Source organism: Lissotriton helveticus, chromosome 5_1, assembly GCF_964261635.1.
Source record: "Lissotriton helveticus chromosome 5_1, aLisHel1.1, whole genome shotgun sequence".
NCBI lineage: Eukaryota > Metazoa > Chordata > Amphibia > Caudata > Salamandridae > Lissotriton > Lissotriton helveticus.
In genome coordinates this window covers 1,694,941,175-1,694,965,143 of record NC_136065.1, presented here as the reverse complement: position 1 = coordinate 1,694,965,143, position 23,969 = coordinate 1,694,941,175, and the positions used below count along the sequence as shown (strand labels likewise).

The following is a 23,969-nucleotide window of genomic DNA, read 5'->3' as shown; positions in this document are numbered from 1 at the left end:
TTTGCCTAGACTCTCATCTGCTCAGTGCCAGAATACCCTCCTGGGTGATTTTGGGCTTTATAAATCTGTATAACACAACAACATCCTTTCAGCCCTTTTAATTTTAAAAACTCTCCTTACTGTTCTTTGGTACCAGTAGTCATCTCCACCCTCTCAAATGGGTTTGCCACAGAGGTTCAGTTCACCTCACCCAGGACTTCAGAACACAGTGTAAATGTATTTTACATTTTTATATAGCACAGCAAGACCACATAGTATCAGCACATTGTATTTTAAAGGCCTCTCTGACAAGGAACATGGTGCTATAATATAAACCACTACATAAATCAAGAGACGATTAAGGATTAAATATCTGCTTTTTGAAATCATAATAGTGAGCATGAAGAACATCATTTGGTGAATCAAGACCATTGCGATATGGCGCCTGAAGTTAGTAAGATTTGGCCAAGTGATCAGTAGAAGATAAAAGTATATAATGTAATCCAAGAGGGTTGAAAATCATATGGAAGTTGTTGATATCTAGAAAAGAGAGAGTAAAAGGAAGAGACCTTGGGGGGAGAGACACTGGACACAGGTTTCACAGGTTGGAGTGCCAAGATGTATAAAGTGAGACGGAAGGTGAGTCTGAGTAGGATAAGGAGGCCTTTAACAGTTCAGTTGAGCCAGCAAGGGAAGAGGGGTAAAGTTAACAGGGGTGTGAACTGGAAGCTGAAAGATAATAGCAATAGTGGGATGTAAAAGAGAGTAATGAGTCGGGAGTCAGATTGTAAAGGAAAGCAGAGTCAGTGCAAGGCGGAAATAGATGAGTTTTGATCTTTTTCCTAAGGAAAAGCAAGTTCTTGGTACATCTGAGATCTTCTCACTAGGAGTTCCAAATTGTTGAAACACCACTCAAAAGAGGTAATAGCACCTAAATGAGTGTAAAACCTTTTTGATTCCTGGAGGATGGTGTCTTTGCTTCTCCATTCTTGTCGACCAGAAATTTGTATTAAGACGTGTAGGATTTGAAAATAATGCAGGCAGTTTTGAACTTAATATGCACATGACGCGCGAGCCAGTCTAGGGCTCTTAGTACTGGGGTGATATGATCATATGTTTTTGTAACAGAGACCAGTCTGCCCACTAAATTAAATACTACATTTAATTGTTCCGGGTTGAATTTAGGAACTTTCTGTAGATGACAGAAGAAACCAACAGAGCTTGAACAAATAATGTAATGTCCAAAGGTTGGAGGAAAGAGAGGCTTTGGCTTTTTATTGGAGCTCAGTGTTCTGGCGTCTAAAACTGTGTGTGCGGAGTGAGAAGAATACACAGTAAGATGGGTATCTTGCTAGAAGCACAGAGTTTTACCTCCCACTTTTGCTGGTGAGGAAGACAATCTTAATGATGAGTGATAGGCAATTGATACAATGTAGAATGTCATTAGTTTCAAGAAGAAAATAAATTCTATTTTTTTCAAGATGGAGGTCATGACTTGACGTTGACGTGAGTGTGCAAACCACCTGCATTTCTAATGCGAGACCAGTGGACAATCGGGCACGCCTTGGATCCCTGGTTGGGAAGAGTCCGAGATCTAAACCACACCCATGGATATTGGTTCGGCCATAAATACATCCTCTATGGCCACTGGAGTTGCCAGTCCAAATATAGTGTCCCGATGTCGGCTTGCATCGACACGCAGCATCATTCACATTCCTGTGTCTCAGTAGCTTTTCCCCAGGTGCTAGTGCACTGGACTCATTGTTGACGAGTCGAAACACTGAATTGAGTCCAGGCTGAGGAGTTCAGCACCTATCCTCTTGTAGTATTTGGACCTGCTCAGTCAGTGAGCGGCCACCCTTAGAATTTTAATGTGCCGATTAAGTCAACTAGGAGCATATCCTTAGTGTGATTAGCCTATGTGGAGGGCATACAGCCCAGACAGTCCCTCCTGGGGTCGAGTCCGGCTGGTTCAGGTGGATGTGTGATGGCGCTAGACAGGGATTCCATTTTGCAGGGTGATGGCCATCAGTAACATGAAAGGGATTTTAGTCTGCAGCTAAATGAAAGTTACCCGGCTGACTCGCCTCTGCCACCCATCAGAGACATCTGGTTTGGGGGAGCGGCAGGAGTTATGCATGTGCAGGAGGTTCCTTTGCCGAAATGGATATTGACAACAGCACTGTGATTTTGTGCAGCACACACATGAAGTCCAAAGGCAAATCAACATTCGCTAGATGCACATATGAAATCACACATGTGCTATTACAGACCCGTATATATTATATACATGCACACACATCTGTGTACGTGCATGCATGTGCCTTGAATGCTTGACATGGACATGATGAAGACAAATATTCACAGTTATGGGGGACTTGACACAAGGAGAGCTAGTGGCAGGCCTCCCAGAGATGCACCGGTAAACAGATGTGTCCCTGATTACAATTCTACTGTCTATTTCTCATAGCCAGGGTAGAGGAGACAGCAGTCACCCCCACAAAGGAGGGTAACTTTGGATGCCCCCTGGACATCAGAGTGAGCAAATGCACTGTGAATTTAAACAGCTGAAATGTATGAAATGCTAGGGACTTCCTGTCTGACATACTACTCCTATAGCAAAACCTGTCCTTACATCAAAGGGCATACTTAGAAACTTGCGTTACCCGTGCACAAGGACATGCACAGAGGAAAATGGATCTGACACTCTAGTTGACGATATTCTTCATAAGGATCCTTTTGACTCCAGCAGAATGTGACATGACTGCAGAGTGCCCTTCCTTTATGAGAAGGAGAAAGTACAATTATGATCCTCTACAGCAGACAACTGTGCAGCCTGTAGTGAGCTGATTCCAAGCCACTTCATGTACAATGTGCCTTAAGTCACACGCATACCGAACTCAAAACTTCTCATGGCCACACTGCAGCCAGCAAACACAGCCAGTGCCCACATTCCTGATACTATTCCTCAGTTTTTTCCCAGAAACAGGAAAACTGTCATTTTCACAACTGGGGTAACAATGCTACTGAAGCACAGACCAAAACAATAAGTTGGATGTTTACATGGGAATCTGGGTAAAATTACCTAGATAGATCCATACAAGTCACCCCTAACTGGATTCCGTCAGGTGTCTAGTTTTCAGAAATGTACAAGTTTGCTATGCTTCCCTAGCTTCACGGCTGTGCCCACTTGACATTCTTTTTCGTAAAATATTTTATCTTTTTGATTTGGAATTCATTAAATCCTGTCCGGACGGACAGAAGACATATTACTGATTGGGTATATGATTATTTTGGACTGTATATTTAATGCACATAGGGACCATTGTTCTTTGTAATATGTAATGCCCAAGGTCCCTACGCTATACCTTTAGGGTTCCCTTGTTTCTTGAAACATAGTTAGCGCAATCGCTGGATTGCAAGGGATTGAGGTAATCCCGGCCCCTTTTCTCTCACAAGTGGGCTCTTCGTGTCCTCTGTCTAAACTCTTTTTATTCTTCACACGTTGCTCTCCTCAGGCATGTCTGATCCCCACCCTCCAATGTATGATTTAGAATACATTAATAAAATCCTAGGGGGTCCATCCCTCCTATCTGATTCAACCGAAAACCCTTCCATTCCCAGCACTTCTCTCTCTGATGAGCTAGAGAAACTAAAAAAGAAAGAGGTCCGTCTACTTTTAATGATCAGACTCCTGACCGACTACCTAAAATCAAACATCATCCCGCTTGGCCTACAAGTACGTAACGTACCAGGGGTTTTCACCACCAATCCCAAATATCTAAAGGGGTTCAGTTACATTAGTACAACTTGCTCAAGACACTGGATGGTTCTTGGAATTGAAATAGCGACAGAAGAATTAAAACAATTAACAATTGAAATAACAGATCTAGAGAAACAAATTAAAGATAGTAACACTAGCACAGAAACAAATAAACTCCTGGAAAAAATTAACAAAACTATAGAGGAGTTTCACAAATTTGAGCTAAATAAAAAACAAATTAAGGTTAAAAAAGATATCAAGAACTACAACGAGGAAAGAACATACCCCTACCTGAGTAAAGATTACTATACTAATCGCCCTTATAACGGTCCACAACAACAGAGACCCTGGGGCAGATTTAACAGGCGACAACAATACGTAGGATTTACAGACAGCTCAGCCGACTCATCAGGCCACTCAGACCAGAGCGATAGCCCGGGTCCCAACAATAGGAATTTTTTAGAAGGAGGCCGGGGCCAGCCCAGGGGCAGAGGAAAAACATGGCCCAAACCACCAAATCCCCCAGGAGAAAGGTCCACACGCCGCCAACACTACAGGTGGTAGATACTCTAAACAACTCCTCCACTAACACCTCAGTAACTGGTCTCTTACCAATCTTTAACCTTACTGACCATATTCTGTCTAGTAATGAAATATCTCTTCTCAGTAGAGGCTTATCTTTCGTACCCACGGTACGCCCTAACTTCCAAGATGCTCAGACGGAACTACTAAGGTTCTTCAGGAAAATTCGTCTAAAAAGCTTTTTCAGTCTCAACCCATCCATACCTAAACATTCCAATACCCCGTTCAGACCTCCCTCTAAATTCTCTCCCTCAGCTGGAATGATCCCAGTTGAAATTCCGACATTTGAGAAACTAGTACTTAAAGATCTAACAGCCCTGGAAAACAAAAAGTCCTTCGTCCCATACAATATCTCTCTTGACGAGAAAAAGGCGATTACCACATTGAAAAATAACCAGTCCCTGGTAATAAAACCAGCTGATAAAGGGGGAGGAATAGTTATTCTAAATAGCGAATCCTACAAAACTGAAGTGCTACGACAGCTTAGCAACCACGAGCACTATTGTAAACTCCCTAGAAATCCTACCAGTGAAATCCAATGCCTTATTACCAAGGTCACTACAAAAGCTCTTGACTCGGGATTCCTGACCAAACATGAATATGATTTTTTGAACACTAAATCTCCCCGCATCCCGGTGATATACTGCCTGCCCAAGATTCACAAAGACCCCCAATCTCCACCCGGCCGCCCAATTGTTTCAGGCTGTGGATCTATTCTTGAGCCACTAGGCCACTACATTGATTTCTTCATCAAGCCTTTTGTTCCCGAAACTATCTGCTACATTAGAGATAGCATGGCCATGATTAATTTCATTGAGGAGTATCCATTCGATCCCACATCCAGCACCATGTGCACGCTGGATGTGGAATCACTGTATACCAACATCCCCCAATTTGAATCCTTGAGAGTGATTGAGCAGGTCCTTGAGTCAAGAGCTCGTCCACATAATGTACCCTCGCTATTTATTCTTGAACTTCTCGAAATTTGCCTCACCAGAAATTTCTTCCTGTTTGAGGGGCAATTCTATGGTCAAGTCAAAGGGACCTCCATGGGAGCCATTTTTGCTCCAAACCTGGCCATTCTATATATGGACCATCTGGAAACTAGCACCATCCTCCATACGTCCAATCCTTTCCATGAGGGAATCACCTTGTGGAAAAGATTCATTGACGATATTTTCATGGTATGGAATGATTCCCATGAAAACCTCCTGTCTTTTGGACATTGGCTAAATAATAACAGTGGGGGGCTCCGTTTTACTACTGCCACCAGCAAAGATTCTATCCCATTTCTGGACCTACAGATAAAACATACTGAAGGCCGTCTAACCACTACACTGCACCGCAAGCCCACTGAGCGAAACACCTTGCTCCAATATTCCAGTCACCACCCTAGGGCCCTACGAGACTCCCTACCCTTCTCCCAGTTCCTCCGCATCAGGCGGAACTGTTACTTCAGGGATGACTACTTCTCTGAAGCAAAGACTTTGAGTAAAAAGCTGAGAAGTAGAGGGTACCCACGAAAACTGGTGCGTAGGTCAATGAAAAGAGCCTGGTACTGCCCACGAGAAGCCCTCCTAGAGCCCAAGCAAAAAACTGACCAGGACAAGCTTATATGTGTCACCACGTTTTCACCTGTTTCCAATGATATCAGAAAAAGTGTTTTGAAACATTGGCCAGTACTGAATGCCGGAAATTTATCACTAGACAAACCCATGTTTGCTTTCAAACGTGCTAAAAATATTAAAGACCACTTAGTTAGGGCGGCACTTCCATCACCTGCATTGAAAACCACCATAAATGATGCTTGGGGCCTCGCGCCAGTTGTGGGTCACAATAAATGCGGAGGGTGTATTTACTGTGACACCACAATTGAAGGCAAAACGTTCACATATGCTAACATCAAATATGAACGCAAATCTTTCTCCAATTGTAACTCTGTAAATTTAGTTTATGCCATCTTTTGCCCATGCGGGCTTATATACATTGGACAAACAAGCCAGAAGATCAAACTCCGCATTGGACAACATCGAAGCCGGATTAAATGCAGGACTGCAAATGCGCCCCTTGTGGAACATTACTCTGCCAAAGGACACAGCGAAAATGATTTACAATGGACAGTAATCACGTTGATCAAACCACCCCCTCGGGGAGCAGACATGGCTCAATTGCTGAATAAAGAGGAACTGCTATGGATCTTGCGCTGCAATAGCATCCATGATGGGTTAAACCGGATTGAGGATTGGACTTCCCTGCTCTAAATTGTAATGGACTTCCCTGTTACAAAACTGTGATGGTTTTATTTATTTCTGTATTTTATTCTTGCAATGCTTTGATTTCACTTTGAATGTACATATCACTTTCTCTTTTCACCACTTTAAAATGGCCGCCGCGTTCACCTCAGTAATTGGGACACCCGCATGCAGTCCCTCATCGCTGTTTACGGCACCCAGGTCCCAGTAAAAGCCCGGGAACCTGTGAACACCGACCACCAGATCACCACTCGTGCCATAGTGCCGCCGCACTCCTCAAGTAAGTAAGCCGCCGGCTCCCGCCCCTCACTGGTTCTATTAACTATACCTGTGATGCTCTTAGCTAATCGACACCTCCTCTCTATAGTTCTCAGGTAGCTATTACGCTACGCCGCCATTGAAGAGCCAGAGTCCCGGTAATAATAATTCTAATCCCACGGATACTGCATTGCCCGACCGGGTAATTAGGTAAATAGACACTTTTTCTGCATTTCTTATTGCCGATTTAGATGCCTCTTCATTTCTAACGGGTCGGACTTCTACGTAATTGTTTCCTTAGACTTGCCGAGCAAACCCTTAAGCACCGCCAGATCGGCTGATCTGATATAACGGGGAGCGGTCTCAGCTATATCAAGTAGGTACTTCCTCGCCACCCGTGCCAGCATGCTCCAGTTCACCATGCGATATCTAGCACTCCCTTGCCCGCATTATATGCAATCCAAAATATCGCGTCACGTGTAGTTTGACAAAGCCACGTTTCACAACCGGCCTCACTGTGTTTTCCGCCCGGTTTTTAAATTCATATATTGCCATTTTGCGTTCGCTCTGGTTGAGCACTTGTTTCATCAGCTAGTCCAGGGTCACTCAGCACGACGGCAATATTTTAATATTTTACCTGTTTCACCTTTTTCACTTTTTCCGCGTGCCTTATTCACAAGCACTTTTATTGATTCACCACCAAAGGATCACTGAGACATGCCTTCAATTAATTATTTTCATGTATTGAACCTAATTTTTGGTCTCTCTGTTTTTCCCCCCTTTTTTTCCTTATTGTAACCATTTTATGTATAAGTAAATGTAATTGAAAGGCACCATATATTGCTTTGTGTTCAAGACAACAATAGTGCCAATTCTTGTCCTGATGATGATGCCTCTATTTTTATAGGCATCGAAACGTCGTCGACCTCTAAACCCCATATGCATATTATCTGTGTCTAAAATTACAAAATGCAATGGAGTGTTTTCCTGTAACTTATGCCTGCCTTACTGAAGTACAAGTACGCAGACTTATTCCCTTGCCTTGTTTACATTGCTTTTCTGTTGTTTTGTCTTGTATGTTGATGGTCACGGCTGTGCCCACTTGACATTCTTTTTCGTAAAATATTTTATCTTTTTGATTTGGAATTCATTAAATCCTGTCCGGACGGACAGAAGACATATTACTGATTGGGTATATGATTATTTTGGACTGTATATTTAATGCACATAGGGACCATTGTTCTTTGTAATATGCTTCCCTAGGTGCCAGCTGAGTTGGAGCCCAAAATCCACAGTTACCCTTTTTGCAAAAAAAGGACAGGTTTGAGTGGAGATATGTGTTGTGTGCATGTTGTGTTTTTACCCATTTCTTGTCACGGTCACTTGGCCTAACCAAACAAGTGAGGTACCATTTTTGGCGGCAGACATGCAGGAGCATAGAACAGTAAAACATTTTTTATTACCAATTAGGATTGTGCTTCATTTGTGCCTTCCAAATGTAAGCCAGTATGTAGGAAAGAAGACAGTTTGAAAAATACCCTCTAAATCGTATGCTAGTACGGATGCTCACTGCTTTTAAACTCCATATCTTGTATCAACTTCAGAAATACATAGGTTTCCTTGATGCTCATTTTGCTCTCTACATATTTCACTATATGAATTGGTCTGTACTAGGTACACAAATGAAGAACTGCTATACAGTGCAGATCAGTAGTGGCTGTTTTTTCCTAATCATTTTCGATATTTCTTGATTTCAACAGTTATTTTTTGGGGAGAAATGCTTGAGGCATCTACACATCTGATCCCTTACTGAATTTGGAATTATCTACTTTTCAGAAATATATAACTTTTCTGGACCACCCATGGGGTTTACACTGGTTTCCACCACAGATTGGGGTGAGAGCACAAAAAATATGACAAAATGGGCTATCTCTTTGAAAAATACCAAACCTGTGCTAAAAAAACTTTTTTTTATTCAGCTCTGCGTGTTCTTGAAAGCTGGGAAGATGGTGACTTTAACACAGTAAATACTTTGTTGATGCATTTTTAGGGGAAAAAACAAACCCTTTATCCAGTACACTTTTTCCCTAATATTCCCCAAAAACTCAAAATTCAGCTATATTTTGTTTATTGTCTTAGTCCCCTCATGGGGAATCCACAAACCCTGGGTACTTTTAAAATGCCCAGAATGTTGGAAAGAAGGGGCACACATTTAGAATTGGATTACCATTGGAAACATTTTTATGGAGCCTGTAGCGCCAACTAACCAAAATAGCCATAAAAGGGCTTAGCACTTGGGGAGCCTCAGCATTGAAGGGGTTAATGTTTTAAAGTGGGGTGATGTTTCTTTTCTGGCAACTCTATTAATTACTATGTCCTTCTCAACCACAATCTGGGTGCCCTTCCTGGCTGGAAGAAGATGCTTTCAAGTTTTTCATGCAGTTATTCATATTAACCCCTAGATGGCAGTATAATACCATCATACACATCTATAACATACTTCAAACTACAAAACTATACTTATGGGTATGTAGACAAGTTTCCTTTCCTAACTAAACTCGGTTTATAGGTGGGAAAAAGTTAAAAAGACCATGATATTTCAAAGCGCATGTTAAAGATAATGAGACCAGAGGTTAAAATTAAGTTTTCGAGACATGCTTACTGGAGCAGCCTCTTAAGGAGGAAATCAGTGTCACAGAGCTATGGAACCTGGTGAGGCTCTTCTTAGGTTATCTGATGAGTCCATGTCACACGCAACTCTATATTCCATTTCAGTCTCTCCAACATTCCAAACAACCAGTGTAATTTAGTTCAACTGAATCAGTTGAGGCAAACTGGGACTACAAGACCCAGAATCTACTGGGTTGTTGAATGAAAGCGCAAGACTGTGATGTCAAGGGCTGGACAGGGAACCCAATTGCAGCCCTGGCCGATTTTGTCAGACCAGCCCTCATACTGCACATGATGAGCGAGCGAGCCTGACCATAGCAAGTGGGGCTGGTGGGGCAAGGATGTTTCTCTCCCCCAAAAATGTGTGGCTATGGTACGTTTTACAACACATTCCTCATTATAGAGCCTGATCCAATCTCTGAATGAATGAATGGCGATTAGAGACATGGCTGCATGGCTCAATGAATGAATAGTTTGATAGGTGAGGAGTGGGTGGATGAACTAATTCAAGAATGGGTGACAATGAATAAAAACTTTAGCTACGTGGAGCAGATGGTCCTCATGCATTGACCAAGGGTGGGTGCTCTTCTTTTCATTTTGGATTCTGCATTAAAATATCCCCCTGACCCCCGTACACTACAACCACCAATCATTGTGAAACATCCCTAGCTGGATGTACTTAAAACAGCGTTCTGATTTCGTGCCTTAAAGAATTAATTTCAACTCATTATGCTGTGATCTAAAATTGGCGATGGAAAGAGATAAACATGTAGTGGTCGAATTGCATAACGGGAAACCAGGAAAACCTGCATTAGTACCAGCTTTCAATTGACCATCTTGTGTGAAACTAGGCAATTATTTTTTTGTGTCTCCTGTTTGCTCTGAGCCAAGCAACAGCAGACCCCTCACCCAAATCCCTGAAGGTCTGTGCTGCTCGTGGCGACCTTGCAGTAGACCGGAACCATCCAAATGCAAAATCAAATGTCTTTGAAGAGAGCATGGTTTGACCGGCACACTTTAAAAACCATTTATTCTACAGGCAAGAAATGCGACCAGTCCCAGCAATAATACTGCCCCCAACAGCAGTAAACCCGGCCAGCCCGTTGAGAAAAGGCCTGGTCAGGCCTGTCAGGGGCGGCTCTAGGCGGCCCTGGGCAGGGAGCGTAGGTAGGGGGCCCCAGAAGAGGGGGTCCGGGCGGGGCGGAGCGCGGAGGCCAGTGAAGAGGGGGGGTCAGGGTGTTTGGAAGTGGAACAGAGCCGGAGGTTGCCAAATCCCTGCCAGGGGCCACCACGCAAATATGTATCCATCCTCAGAGGATTATTATATTAAAGATATATATTGGCGTGGTGGCCCCTGGGGTTTGGTGGCCCTGTGCAGGTGCACAGCTTGCACATGCCTAAGGCCGCCCCTGGACCAGTCCGGGCCTGTTAAAGAAGTCATCTGCTAATCTCACTCCCAGGGCACCAGAAGGCCTTGGTGCACTGGAAGGAGCACGCTACCTTTCTGTGAAACTATGAGTTAATGTCACTTTTCTATCTTTTCTGTAGGTCAGCTGGAGATCACCCTGAACTTGGTGGCAACTGAGGCTGCAGACACGACGCTTGTGCTGGAAGAAGGTAAGAAATCCATTTCACTGGTAAAAGTCTACACCCCCAGAGGAGTATCTTAAAAACTGGAAAGGATGGGAGGCTATAAGGGAGAAGAGTGAGAGGGAAGGAAACTTAGTTTTGCAGCGTGAATCTTTCTGGATTCACTATGCTGTGCATTATTCCGCGGTCTTGTGGTCGGGTCCGGAATCGTAGTCTTTTCTTTTTTTCTTTTTTTTTTTCGTAGCCCAGGTGGGCGTCGGCGTCACACCTCCTCGGGTGCATTTCCGGTGACGTTGGCATGCTTCCTGCGGAAGCTCCCACTCTTGGGCGCCATCTTCAGATTCTTTTTTTCCGCGGTCGGGTCTGGATCGTTCCCGTTTGGGCTCCAGACATTTTTGGAGAAAGAAGAAGGGAAAAGACAGAAATTGCAAAGAAAATTCATCTGAAGACTCCAGGAGACTTCATCGATCAAGAGCCAGCAAAGGAGAAGGAGAATTCATCGAGATCTTCGACGAACGTCAACGAACACGCGACCAGGGAGGCCCCGAGCGCTCGATGATGGACAACACGCCGTTCAAGTTCTGCCGTAACTGCCACCACAAGTACGCGCAGAAGGACCAGCACCCGGTTTGCAACCTTTGCCTACCGGTAGATCACAGAAGCAAGGACTGCAACGCCTGCTCCGCCTTCGCCCCGAAGACCCTGCGTGTGAGAGCGAGCCAGAGGGTAGCGCACGCCACCCTCCAGGGGAAGGCCCCGACTCCATCCCTCTACGATCTGGGGATGTCCTCCGAGGAAGAGGACAACGCTGGTGCCGAAGACGACAGCTACACGGTCGTAGAGACCGATTACACCAAGACTTCTGATAAGGTAGGAGACTCAACGGCCCCTAAGAACCCGAGAGACTCTGAGTCTCGAAAAAACGAGGGCAAGGCCCCGAAAGCGCCGCCGCCAAAACACCTGGCGCCGGCGGCTACACACAGGCCCAGCGGATCCTCTGAGAAGGAGTCCCCGGCGCCGAGAGCTGTTGAACAGCAAAAGTCATCGAAAATCGTCTCCGAAAAGGATCGATCGACGCCGAGGGAGAAGGACCCTAAAGCACCAACGTCGACCAGAGACCCGAAATCCGGTTCGGCGTCGAAGCCTCCGGCACCGAAAAGCACGGCGCCGAGCCAACCGCCGAAAAGAGTGGACGAACCATCCGACGCGGAACACGCAGCCGAGATGGAGAAAAACAGAAGGCGACTCGAGGCCGAAATGGAAAACATCTTGCAGCTTAAGAAAGAATTTGACGCAAAGATGAAAACCTTCACGATTCCCCACAAGACCAAGCCACCAGTGGTGGAGGTGGTCGAGGAGGAAGACGACATCACCGAGGAACAAGACCCGGACGTCGACGACCAGGAAGATGACGAGAGTCCCTACTATAGTTACAACTATGGGGAGGAAGAGGACAGCAGGACGGACGCCGAATCGGCCCCCTCTGACTTACAGGAGGTGGATTACCTAGATGTCGACACCGAAAGCCCAGAGGAGGCGGTCGACACATATCCCTCGAGGCCCTCGCCGCCGGACGATATCGGGGCCTACAACTCGGTGATAAAGTCTGCCGCAGCAGCATTCAGACTCAAGCTCGACGAAGAGAAGCAGAATGCAGACTTCCTTCTAGAGACATTGCTCCCCACGCAAACAAGGAGCCAGTACCTACCAATGCTCGACAGCGTCTTGGCTCAGGGGAGGGAAGCATTCAAGGAACCCGCAACATGCAAGGCAGTCACTCCCAGAACAGAGAAGAAATACAAGCATTCCTCAAAGGACCCACCCTACATTCAGGGCACGGTCTCTGCAGACTCCATTATCTTGGCCACAGCAAGAAAGAGGGCTAACGTGCCTACTACTTCTGGACCACCACTGGATAAGGAGAGCAAGAGGATGGATCTGGTGGGCAGAAGGATCGAAAGGAATGCCGCGACCCACTGGCTAATTCCAACGCTCTGATAAACAGGCACATGTACCAGATCATGGAGGAGCTGGGGCAGTTGGTGAAGGACCTGCCCCAGGATGCCAGGCAGAAGGCCGAAAAACTGGTTGAAGAAGGGAAGAACGCGGCAAATTCTTGCCTCAAGACGGCCCTGGACGGAGCAGACACCTCCAGCAGGCTCATGATGATGGGTGTCACTGAAAGAAGACACGCCTGGCTCAGGATTTCAGGTTTCAAACCCGAGGTGCAACACAGCATCCTGAACACACCGTTCAACTGCGATACGCTTTTCGGAACAACAGTTGATGAGAAGCTCAGCCAACTAAAAAAGGATAACGAAACAGCAAGGTCCATGGGGGCATTGCAGTTCAGAGGCAACAAAAGGGGCACCCCGTCACGAAGGCCCGGCGGGAGAGGTGGAAACCAGCCAGGTACATCACACCAGGCTTTCCAACAAGCGCACCAGGCAGACTCGCAAGCTCAGCAGGGTCAGCAGAAGCAGTCCTGGCAGTACCAACCAAGAGGCCAGTCCTTTCGAGGGAGAGGAAATGGACGTGGACAAAATAAAAGAGGGGGACAGCAGCCCGCCTCTAAGTGACTTAAAAAAACTCTGTGTTCCCGCCCACAGAAAAGATCCCAGGGGGCAGCACGTACAGAGGGGTCAAGACAAACTAGACACCTACGACCACATAACACCAGTGGGAGGAAGATTAAGATTTTACCTCCAAGAATGGAGAGAAATCACATCAGACAAATGGATCCTCAACATCATCCAATTCGGATACTGCATAGAGTTGGAGGGGATGCCAACAAGCAGAAAACCAAAAAGAAAACCACTAGCAAGCAAACAGCTAGAGCGTCTTCAGGAAGAAGCAAAGGAACTCCTGCAGAAGCAGGCCATAGAACGGGTACCCTTCAAGGAAAGAAACAAAGGAATATACTCAACGTACTTCCTGGTACCAAAAGTAGACGAGACAATGAGACCCATTCTGGACCTAAGGTTCCTGAACAAATTCATAAGAGCGCAAAAATTCAAAATGACCTCCCTGCAAGAGGTGCTCCTGCAATTGCAGATCGGGGACTTCATGGTCACGATAGACCTCAAGGACGCCTACCTGCACATCCCAATGAACGGAAAGCACAAGCATATGCTCAGGTTCACCATCGGAGAAAGCCACTACCAGTTCACAACACTAGCCTTCGGGCTAAAATCAGCACCAAGGGTCTTCACAAAGTGCCTCGCAGCAGTCGCAGCGCACCTACGAAGGTAAGGAATACACGTATACCCTTACCTGGACGACTGGCTGGTGAAAGCAAACTCCTACCAGAAATGCAAGCAGCACGCACATACAGTGACGAGCACGCTCATAAGCCTGGGGTTCTCCATCCATTGGAAGAAATCATCAATGGAGCCGGAACAAGTGAAGATCTTCCTGGGAGCACAGATCAACACCTTACAGGGCAAGGTGTTCCCCAGCGAGAAGAGGGCGAGGGCGCTGGTGAAGGAAACTCGCCTCTACCGGAAGGGACAAGCTCGGACAGTGAGGACTGCGAGCAAGATCATGGGGATGATGGCATCATGCATCCACCTGGCACCAAATGTACGACTCCACATGAGACCCATTCAAGAATGGCTACAGGAGCAATGGTCACAAGCTACAGGCAGTTGGGAGGATCTAGTTGTTGTAACGCACACAGTGCAGAAGGAGATGACATGGTGGACCATGGGGAACATAACAAGGGGAAAGCCTCTAACGCCCCCAACGCCAACAGTGATCATCACCACAGACGCATCCCTGAATGGATGGGGTGCTCACATGGAGGAGCTGAAGGTGAGGGGACTGTGGACGCCAGCAGATGCGACAAAGCACATCAATTACCTAGAATTGAAGACAATCTTCCTTGCACTGAAAGCCTTCCAAACAAGACTGTACAAGCACAAGGTGTTGCTACAAAAAGACAACACCACCGCGATGTTCTACATCAACAAGCAGGGTGGGACACAGTCAGCCACACTTTCAACGCTGGCGCAGGAGATATGGAGATGGGCCATCCCTCTCAACCTGCTAGCCATACACCTACCAGGGAAGGACAACATACAGGCAGACTGGCTCAGCAGACAGACATCGGCATCCCACAAGTGGGAGCTCAATGCTCAGGAGACAAGGTGGCTGTTCGACAGATGGGGAACGCCATCAGTGGACCTGTTTGCCACACGCCGGAATGCAAAATGCCAAAACTTTGCATCCAGACAGCCCGAGGAGGGGTCCCTGGGGAATGCCCTATGGATAGATTGGTCCAGGACATTTGCTTACGCTTTTCCCCCGATACCACTGATGCACAGAGTGCTGAGCAAGTGCAGAGCGAGCAACATGACCCTGATACTGGTTGCGCCACAGTGGGCCAGGCAGACAGGGTACTCGCAGATCATGGAGATGACACAGTGTGCACCCCACAGATTCGGCAAGAGGAAAGACCTGCTCTCCATGCAGAACGGAGAGGTGCTACACCCAGAGCAAGAGAGCCTGAGCCTAGTAGCGTGGCTCCTGAGGACATAGAGTTCGCACATTTGAGACTGCCAGAAAGCACCCTGAGGGTCCTTCGGGAGGCACGAAGGCCCAGGACTCTGAAGTGCTATGTTGCGAAATGGAAAAGATTCACAATGTGGTGCAGAAAAGAAAGACTTCTCAATAAAATGAAGAAGGACTCCACAGTGCTAAAGTACCTGACGCACTTGCTGGAGAACAACCTTAGCTCATCCTCGTTAAGAGTTCACTTGGCAGCGATAGTCGCCTACACAAGGGGAGAAACGTGCAGGAGTTTCTTCACATCACAGATGGTGAAGAGATTCCTGGAAGGAGCGAAAAGGGTCGCACCACCCAAGCGGGTGCCGCCACCTGCATGGAACTTGAACATAGTCCTAACGGAACTCATGAAAGAGCCCTTTGAACCACTTCACAAGGCCTCCCTAAAGATGCTAACTATCAAAACAGCTTTCCTGGTTGCAATAACGTCCTTACACAGAGTAAGCGAGCTTCAGGCGCTGACGCTACAAGAACCCTACATATAAATACACAGTGATAGGGTTGTGATGAGGACTGACCCACACTTCATGCCGGAGGTGGTGTCCAAATTCCACATGAACCAGTCTATACAGATACCGAGTTTTTTCCAAAAACCAACCACTAGCGCAGAGCGAGCTCTGCACACACTGGACGCCAGAAGGGCAGTCATGCACTACATTGAGAGGACGAAGGGACACAGGAAAACAAAACAGTTCTTTGTGTCATTCGCCAACAGTTTCATGGGCAAGGCAGTAACCAAGTAGACTATTGCACGATGGATCGCATAAACAATTCAACTCTGCCACAAACGTGCAGGACAAGAGCTAGCAGAGGGGACACGTGCCCACTCCACTAGGAAAAAGGGTGCTACAATAGCCTTCCTGGCTAACACACCCATACAAGACATATGCCTGGCGGCAACATGGGCTTCGGTGCACACGTTCACGTAGCACTACTGTGTGGATATACAGATGAACAAGGAAGCACAAGTCGGACAAAAGGTGCTCCAGCACATATTCAATAACCAACGCTCATCTTCCACCCAGCCGCCACAGAAATGATAAACCGCTACAAAATCTATGCACAGCATAGTGAATCCAGAAAGATTCACGCTGCAAAACTAATAGTTTTCTTACCTGTCGGTGTAGTTTTGCAGCTTGAAGATCTTTCTGGATTCACTAGCGAACCCACCCACCTCCGCCAGAAAGATGAGGCTGGAGAGAGAAGAGGTGGTTAAAAAAAAAAAAAAATACTTAAAAGTACAAGCGGTAAAATATCACCTAAATAGAACATTGCCATTACTTCGGAAACGAAAGAAACACGGAAAAAAAGAACCAGAAGATGGCGCCCAGTGGGAGCTTCCGCAGGAAGCATGCCGACGTCACCGGAAATGCACCCAAGGAGGTGTGACGCCGACGCCCACCTGGGCCTGGGAACTGAATTTGGTTCCTCGCATTATGAGTCTTGGGCTGTTTTGCACACCACTCTTTTGAAGGTGGTTGGTGTTTTGAGAATATATCAGCTGGTATGTTGTGTTTTTTTTCAAGATTTCTAATTTTGCTGTTCAGCATGACAGCCGCCTTTTTAGCCCCTCTATTGCTCCCTCTAGTGAGTGTAGGTGGAATTGTTTTTTTCTTTATCCCTGCCGCCCCATCCCCACCCCATTCCCTATCTAGGTAGGACACTATCTGCGTGTCCGTGACCTGGCCTTGGACCTCCCTATACATGCCCTGCTGGGCTTGGAGGTACTAGATTTTGAGTTGATTCCTCTCTATTTAAGGTTATCGGGACCTCTCCTTGCTGGTGGATTTCAGTTGGACTAGGAAGCGGTTTCTGTCTGTGGCCTCGTGAAACATTACGCTTCATGGAAATTCTGCCTCTGAAAAGTCTAAGGCCACCAGAGATGAAAAGAGCTGTTTTTGTGAATGGCTTTATAGTTAAGGATGTGATCCTTGTCATGATTTGAAGCCAGTGGAGGGTGATGTGGTTAAATTGACCTACGGTGGTGATATCTTGGTGGCTGAGTGTAGTAATGTTTTCAGATTTGCAATGGTTGACTGTGGTTCTCCAGCTAGGATTGTGTTTCAAGATATAACGAGGGCATGTACTGCTGGTCTGAATAGGCCTGAGGGATTAAGTACATGATTACTTTGAGGAAGTGAAGACAGAAGCTATTAATTTGAGAGATAAGGGTGAGGGAGGGTTCCAGTATCAAACCAAGAGATTTGAATGTGAGAGAAAGTGAGGGAAGAGAAGCCTCAAGTTCAAGGGATGCAGAAGAGAGAGATCAAATGTGTTCTTCTGAGTGAATGTAAAGAGAAGGTACACATTTTTGTGCGAGGATGGTTTAAGACGATGACGTTCTCTGTCATTCAGTTCTGATATCTTTTAAAGGAAATACTTAGGGCGACAATACCTTCAATTAGCAGGTTCTTGCTTATAATTGGTGTTGGAAAACGAGGCAGCATCTGTGAGGCCTGCACAAATAACCTGATACATTTGTCCTTCACTGAGAACCAAATACACTAGGGCAGCGCCTGACTCTCAGAGGGTAGCGTTGCAGAGCAGTCTGAGGCTTACTCAAGGGAGGTGGTGTGGGCTAGTAATCGCCATTTGCAGGTGCGCAAAAATAACACTTAATAATTGATTGTCCAGTCTGTACTTTGCTTTATAAAAGTAAGAGTACATTTATTAAACACACAAACCACTCAATACTATACACCAATTTACAAATATACATAAGCTGATGGAATTACTTTGTGACATGGCATAACATCTCCACCCCTCCCGCAGGGGGGTGGGGTCTAGTACCACCACTCCCATGTATGCATGTCATCTTGGCCCCAATGCAGTGAATTGGCCTTAACCTGGAGCAAGGGCCCTGCGCACTGGCACCATCCCAGTGGTGACGACCCCCCCCCCATTACCTCAACAAGCATTAAACGGGCTACACCTGCCTTGGTGACACATGACCCTGACTGAGCATCTCCTACTGACCAAACAGTATGCACCTCTACACCTTAAGGGCTAATAGTCAGGGGTCTTCACCTAAGCACAGCAGCAAGAATACCTGTTTACGCACACTTTAGAATGACAGTACTCATAACATTTGGATATCATTAGAATGCATTGCAATTACAGCCCCTAAAGGCATCACAGACAAAATCACAGGTTTAAGTAAATACAGTCAGACACCTTAGCAGGAATGTCTAGCCACTTAAAACCACTTTGCTTATGACATCACCTTGCGCCAATACTTCACATTGAGCCTCAGTCCCGCTAAAAGAAATAACCATTATTAGAACATTGGAATGTTGGGAGGTCCATTGAGAACAATGTAGTGCTCCAGGCTTATATTGGCTGGTATAAACTCGGAGCTCCGGCATTCCAATGTTTCTTTGTTCACAGCTCCGGATGTGAACAAACGCTTCAGGGAGCCTGAGGGGATTCCAATCCCCTCGCGCTCCCTGAAGGCTTTGTTTTTTTTTGTTGGAACATTCTGCCCTCAAGTGGCAGAATGTTCTAATAGCCTTATAGCCCTTTGTAGTTGGGCTATACTGGCTATTCAAAGTCCCTCTCCCTTGTTAACCCCTTCAGCGCTAATGACAAGGGTAACTCGTCATGGAGTTTCCATTGATTTCAATGGAAAGTCAATGGGCATGATCGGCATGCCTTAGCATCCAAGTGGTTAAAGGCCCTTGCCGAACGCTGGAGAGGGCCTTTAATAGCCGGTATAGCCCTCTACGGGCTATAAGGCTATAATAACTGCATTTCAGTGCAATTGCATCTCTTCACCTCCAGGGGATGCCCTTCTGCAGACATCCCCAACTCAGCCCTTCACTCCTTGATGCAATTATCAAAACACCCTCAGCTGAAAAACAAAAGTTCCAGCCCAGAAGGTGTTAATAGTAAGTTGAGCCCTGGAGGGGTTATTCTCTCCAATTCCCGAAGAGACTTAGGGTGGGACTTTTCTTCTTTGGGCTGGGAGAGGCTGCGTTGCTCCTGCAGCACCCCCTGCCCCTCTTTCAACAAATGAGGGTGACCCCCCCTCCTCTAGGGGCCACCAGTATCCAAGACAGTAGAGTTCCTAATGCCTTGCAAGGCATTCTGGGGCGCTCCATGCCGATTTCCCCGCATATTAAATGACATGTGCCCCACGCAGCTGTGGACATTGGGGGAGGGTCCGGCCCCACCCGGACCCTCAGGTGAGTCATTCGGCTCGGGGAGCCACCCCCGGCCGATCCGCTGATTTTCTGGGGCCCGGGCCCCTGGCACCTCTCTCGCTCCTCTTGGGGGGTCGGCTCTGTCCCCTCCAGGACCCCCGAATGCCCAATCGTTGGAGGGCAGCCTGGGGAGCCCACCCCCGGCTGCCCCCGCCGTCTCCCCGCCCGGCCAGCACCCTTGCGTGCTGCAGCAGGAGCCGGCCACGCCGTTCTGGTCTGCCCGCTCCGGCGGGCAGATGCGCGAGGCGTCTCCGGCCCTCAGGGGGAGTGCACTCCCCTGGCATTTTCCTCCACCTGCACATCTTCGGGAGAGTGCGGCGGCACTCCCCCACCTCTGCTTCACTTCGGGGCCCGGGGATGGGGTCCCGGGCCCCCTCCATGACTTCGGAGCCCGGGGATGGGGTCCCGTGCCCCTGGACATCTTCGGGGGCGCGACGGCGCGCCCCGCATCTCGTGTCGGTGGGGGGCCAGGGTGGGCTCCTGGAGCCCCCTAGGGGCACTTTTCACGGGGCGGCGCGACAGCGCTCCCCGCCCCCTCCATCACATAACCGGGGGCCAGGGTGGGCTCTTCACGAGGGGCGCGACGGCGCCCCCGGCTTTGCTTCCTCCTGGGGCAGCCCCCGGGACCTGACGCACCCCAGGGGGATCTCTGAGTCCGGCAGCGGAGCCCCACGTGCTTCGTCGTCGGTCTTCTAAGGGGTCAAAGGCCGCCTACCTTCGCGGGGCCATATCTCAGCCCCTGGGGGTCCGATCTGCCCCATTTTCACGTCCTCTCGCTCCTGGCGGCGTCCCCCAGCCACCGGGAGCATTCGCTTTCCCGGTCTCCAAGAGGGTGCATTATGCAGGGAGCGGTCTTCTCTGGCTCCCTGCGCCAGCCTTTTGCCTGGCTGTCCTCCTGGGCCTCTCTTCTCCTTGCGCAGAGGCCACTGCTTCTGCGCACCAGTCCTGGAATCTTCTTCTGGTGCTGTTAGGGCCCTGGGGACAGTCAGGGGGTACCTCCTTCCAACTGCCCATTGCCAGGCTCCAGCACCATTTGCCTTCGCAGACCACACCCCAGACAGAGCTTCTCTTCCTGTGCAAGTCCTTTTTAGGGCTCGCGAAGCGAAAAGCCCTTTTGGTAGGGTTTCAAAAATGGACCTGGAAATTCCACACAGCTCGTGCGTGTGATTTCCTAGGTCCATTTTAATTGGGCTTTGGGTGCGTGCTGTTTTTAACAGAACACGCAATAGGCCATAGGCGGTCGCGTAGCTCCGCCTATGGCCTATTGGTGTCTGTTACGCGCACCAAAGCCCATATGTCTTCAGTTATCGTGCCGACGGGGGCGCGATAATTGAAGACATATGCCTGCAGTAGCGCGCGCGCACCACTCACGGGCTGCTTCTTTTTTGGATCCATTTCACAGGGAAGCAAGACAGTGTCTCCTGCAACCTGCCACTGCGCACTGGGGAGTGCACACACAATGACAGCCTTGTTTTCTTTTAACAGCGCTGAGAGACTGCATCATATATTTTGGGTGTAGAAAAATGGAGCTCACAGCGTGACCTACTAATGCAGATCCATAAATCTGTGTATAAAACAAGCCAGGATACAAAACCTGACAAACTAAAATAAAGAAGGCCTGCTTTCATCTCCTCGCGGTATATTTTCACACAGAGATGAAAACAGGCCTGCTTTATTGTACCTCAGAAGCACTGGCGGGAAAAGGCGAAAGCAATACTAGAGGAGAATAAACCATCATTATCGAGCAGGGTGAAAATAACATGAGCCGACAAGAAGGTCTCGCGCAGTCCCGTAGCTTGATTGGTGCAGAGGGTCTGAGGGACCCAATGAACCCTGATTATTACTGTAATTCACCGTTCAAACAGGGTCAGAGGGCCCAGGGCCCATGACACTGGTAACGCAACTGGAAGGGGTCTGAACGCAGTACTTTTGGGAGTTAAATTGTACACTCAAGGCAGCTACTTCTTTACCAAAGTAATGCCCATAACCCGTGCCTGGGAGATGGTACATTTCAGCAGTGCCGTAATACCAAATGATGGGGCCGCCTACTGAGTGCAATGTGGGGGCCCCTAGATCTCCCTTATCTTCTTATTCATTGGCTTTGGCTGAATGGGGGCCCCTGAACGGATGTGCACTCCCTGAATAGGTGCTCCCTCCCACCCCACTGCAGGGGTTTCAGGGTCCTGTGTTACGCTGCTGTCCCCCAGTGTAGTGTTGTGGGCCCTGGGCCCACATGCTACCAATAAGTGACAAGGACAGAGTGTGATAGGGTGCTGAAACAGGCCCAGGGCATGGGCCCCTGCCCCTTTTATTTTCAGGATCACCTGACCAGTGATGCCTGTGATGGGTGGGTGGATAGTGTGGGGTGCAAACACAGGCAGAACACTAGAACCTGTCCTGCAGGACACTACACCCAGTACGTCTCAGCTTCATCATCCGCCATTGCTATAAAAATACATGTAATCGACCGAGCCGGAGCCGCCAGTTCACTGAAAGGAGACAGTAGATTGGCACTGACTACTACAGACACACACCAATGGCTGGAAACGCAGAAACACTCAACACCTCTATCCTCCCACAGGGCCAAAAGACAGCTCAGACCGTGCACTGCTCGGAAGTGTTGAATTGTGCCTCGCGCCTTGTGCCTGAGTCTGTATTCAGCTTATTTGCTATGGCCTGTGACACTGGCACCCTTTGCAGCAAATCCCTTTTCTTATTCTGAACGGCCGTATGGTTGTGATTTCCTTCTTACAGAATGCAGAACATTTGGGACAGACGCTTGCGTGCAGCTGATCTGACACAACTAAGACAGGAGTGACATAGTTTTCATGGGTGCAATAGGTATAGCGTCACCGGGGCTCAGGGGCCCGAGTGGCATATTGAACCCTGATTATTGTTGTATTTCTCAGTTCAAACAGCGGGCAGGATCCCATTTCCTTCCTTGCACTAGGGCCCATTACATAATCACTCCTCCACTGTAAGACAACACTGATGTGCCCTGTGCATAGCTGAAGGACCTTTGAGGGGTTCAAGAACGCAGAAGAAGAGGATAGTGATCACAGGTGCCACTATACATCAGGGGGATTGGCAGTCTCAGATTGGGACAGAAAATAGGCCCAGGCACCAAAATAAAAGGCCCCACCGTTAGTGAACTAGCTAAAAAAAAGTGGTTTATGTTTCCAACTGGGGCAGTTTTTAACTTGTAAATACAAGCTGCATGGGTGTATTGCAAGGTGTGGGAGACTGCATGCAATTGTGCTTGCTGTGGGCAATGTTTCTGTGTAATGCAACAAGAGCTTGGGGACTGGACCTTACACGCCACTTTGAGGGAACTGGTCGGCACATGCACTGATGATCTGGACAGAAAGGTGCATATTATACCTGGTGCACATCATCTGTTCTAAGAAAGCTAATATTTCGGAAATCATTATGAATCCAGAGGCCATTCTCAACCTTTGCTTGTCACACTACTGCCTCATACATGGGATACGAAGACACAGATAGCATTGACACAAATGACTCACCATTGGACATCACCCCTGCAAGTCCGTAAACCTTTTTTTAAAATAACTTTTCCTATAAATTTTCAGATGCAGTAAAATAGTCCAACAACATAAAACGGCTCTGTATTTCACACCATTGCACATTGTCACATTTCACATGTATGAAGAGAGGGTGCTGTTTGTCAGGCAACAACAGAAACTTATGAGTTCACATATCAATATCAAAGAATTTGATCCAAGGGCCCCAGATTTTGGTATGTTTGTGTGGGAATCTCTTGCTACATGTGCTGAATCTGTAGTATGCCATTCAATCCATGCCCCGTGCATCCTCGCACCATTGCTGCTGTCAGTGACCGCCAACACTTGGCTATATCTCTCCTGGTGATAGCCTTCCCAACCCTATTAGTGTTCTCATATTTATGGGGTTTCACTCATCCATTTTCCCAGTAGCATCCGTTTAGGTCATAAGGTCCCTGGCAGGTGTTATATCTGACAGGATTTGTGTGATGGCGGTCTAGTATCTTTGTATTAACACGCATAACCAAGTCACGTGAAAGAAAATCCTCTTTTTTGTTTCTGATCCCAAGCATAGCAGGGAGGGGAG

The 23,969-nt window shown here is 47.5% G+C and overlaps 1 protein-coding gene across 1 annotated transcript in view; it reads left to right on the top strand.

Annotated features, from left to right (window-relative positions):
• Window positions 1-23,969, top strand: part of LOC144755746 (interferon regulatory factor 9-like) — a 191,324-nt gene that overhangs the window by 107,485 nt on the left and 59,870 nt on the right. Inside the window, exon 6 of the mRNA XM_078644956.1 lies at window positions 11,053-11,121. Within this exon, the coding sequence (XP_078501082.1) occupies window positions 11,053-11,121 (69 nt within the window). The remainder of the gene's footprint in view (window positions 1-11,052; window positions 11,122-23,969) is intronic.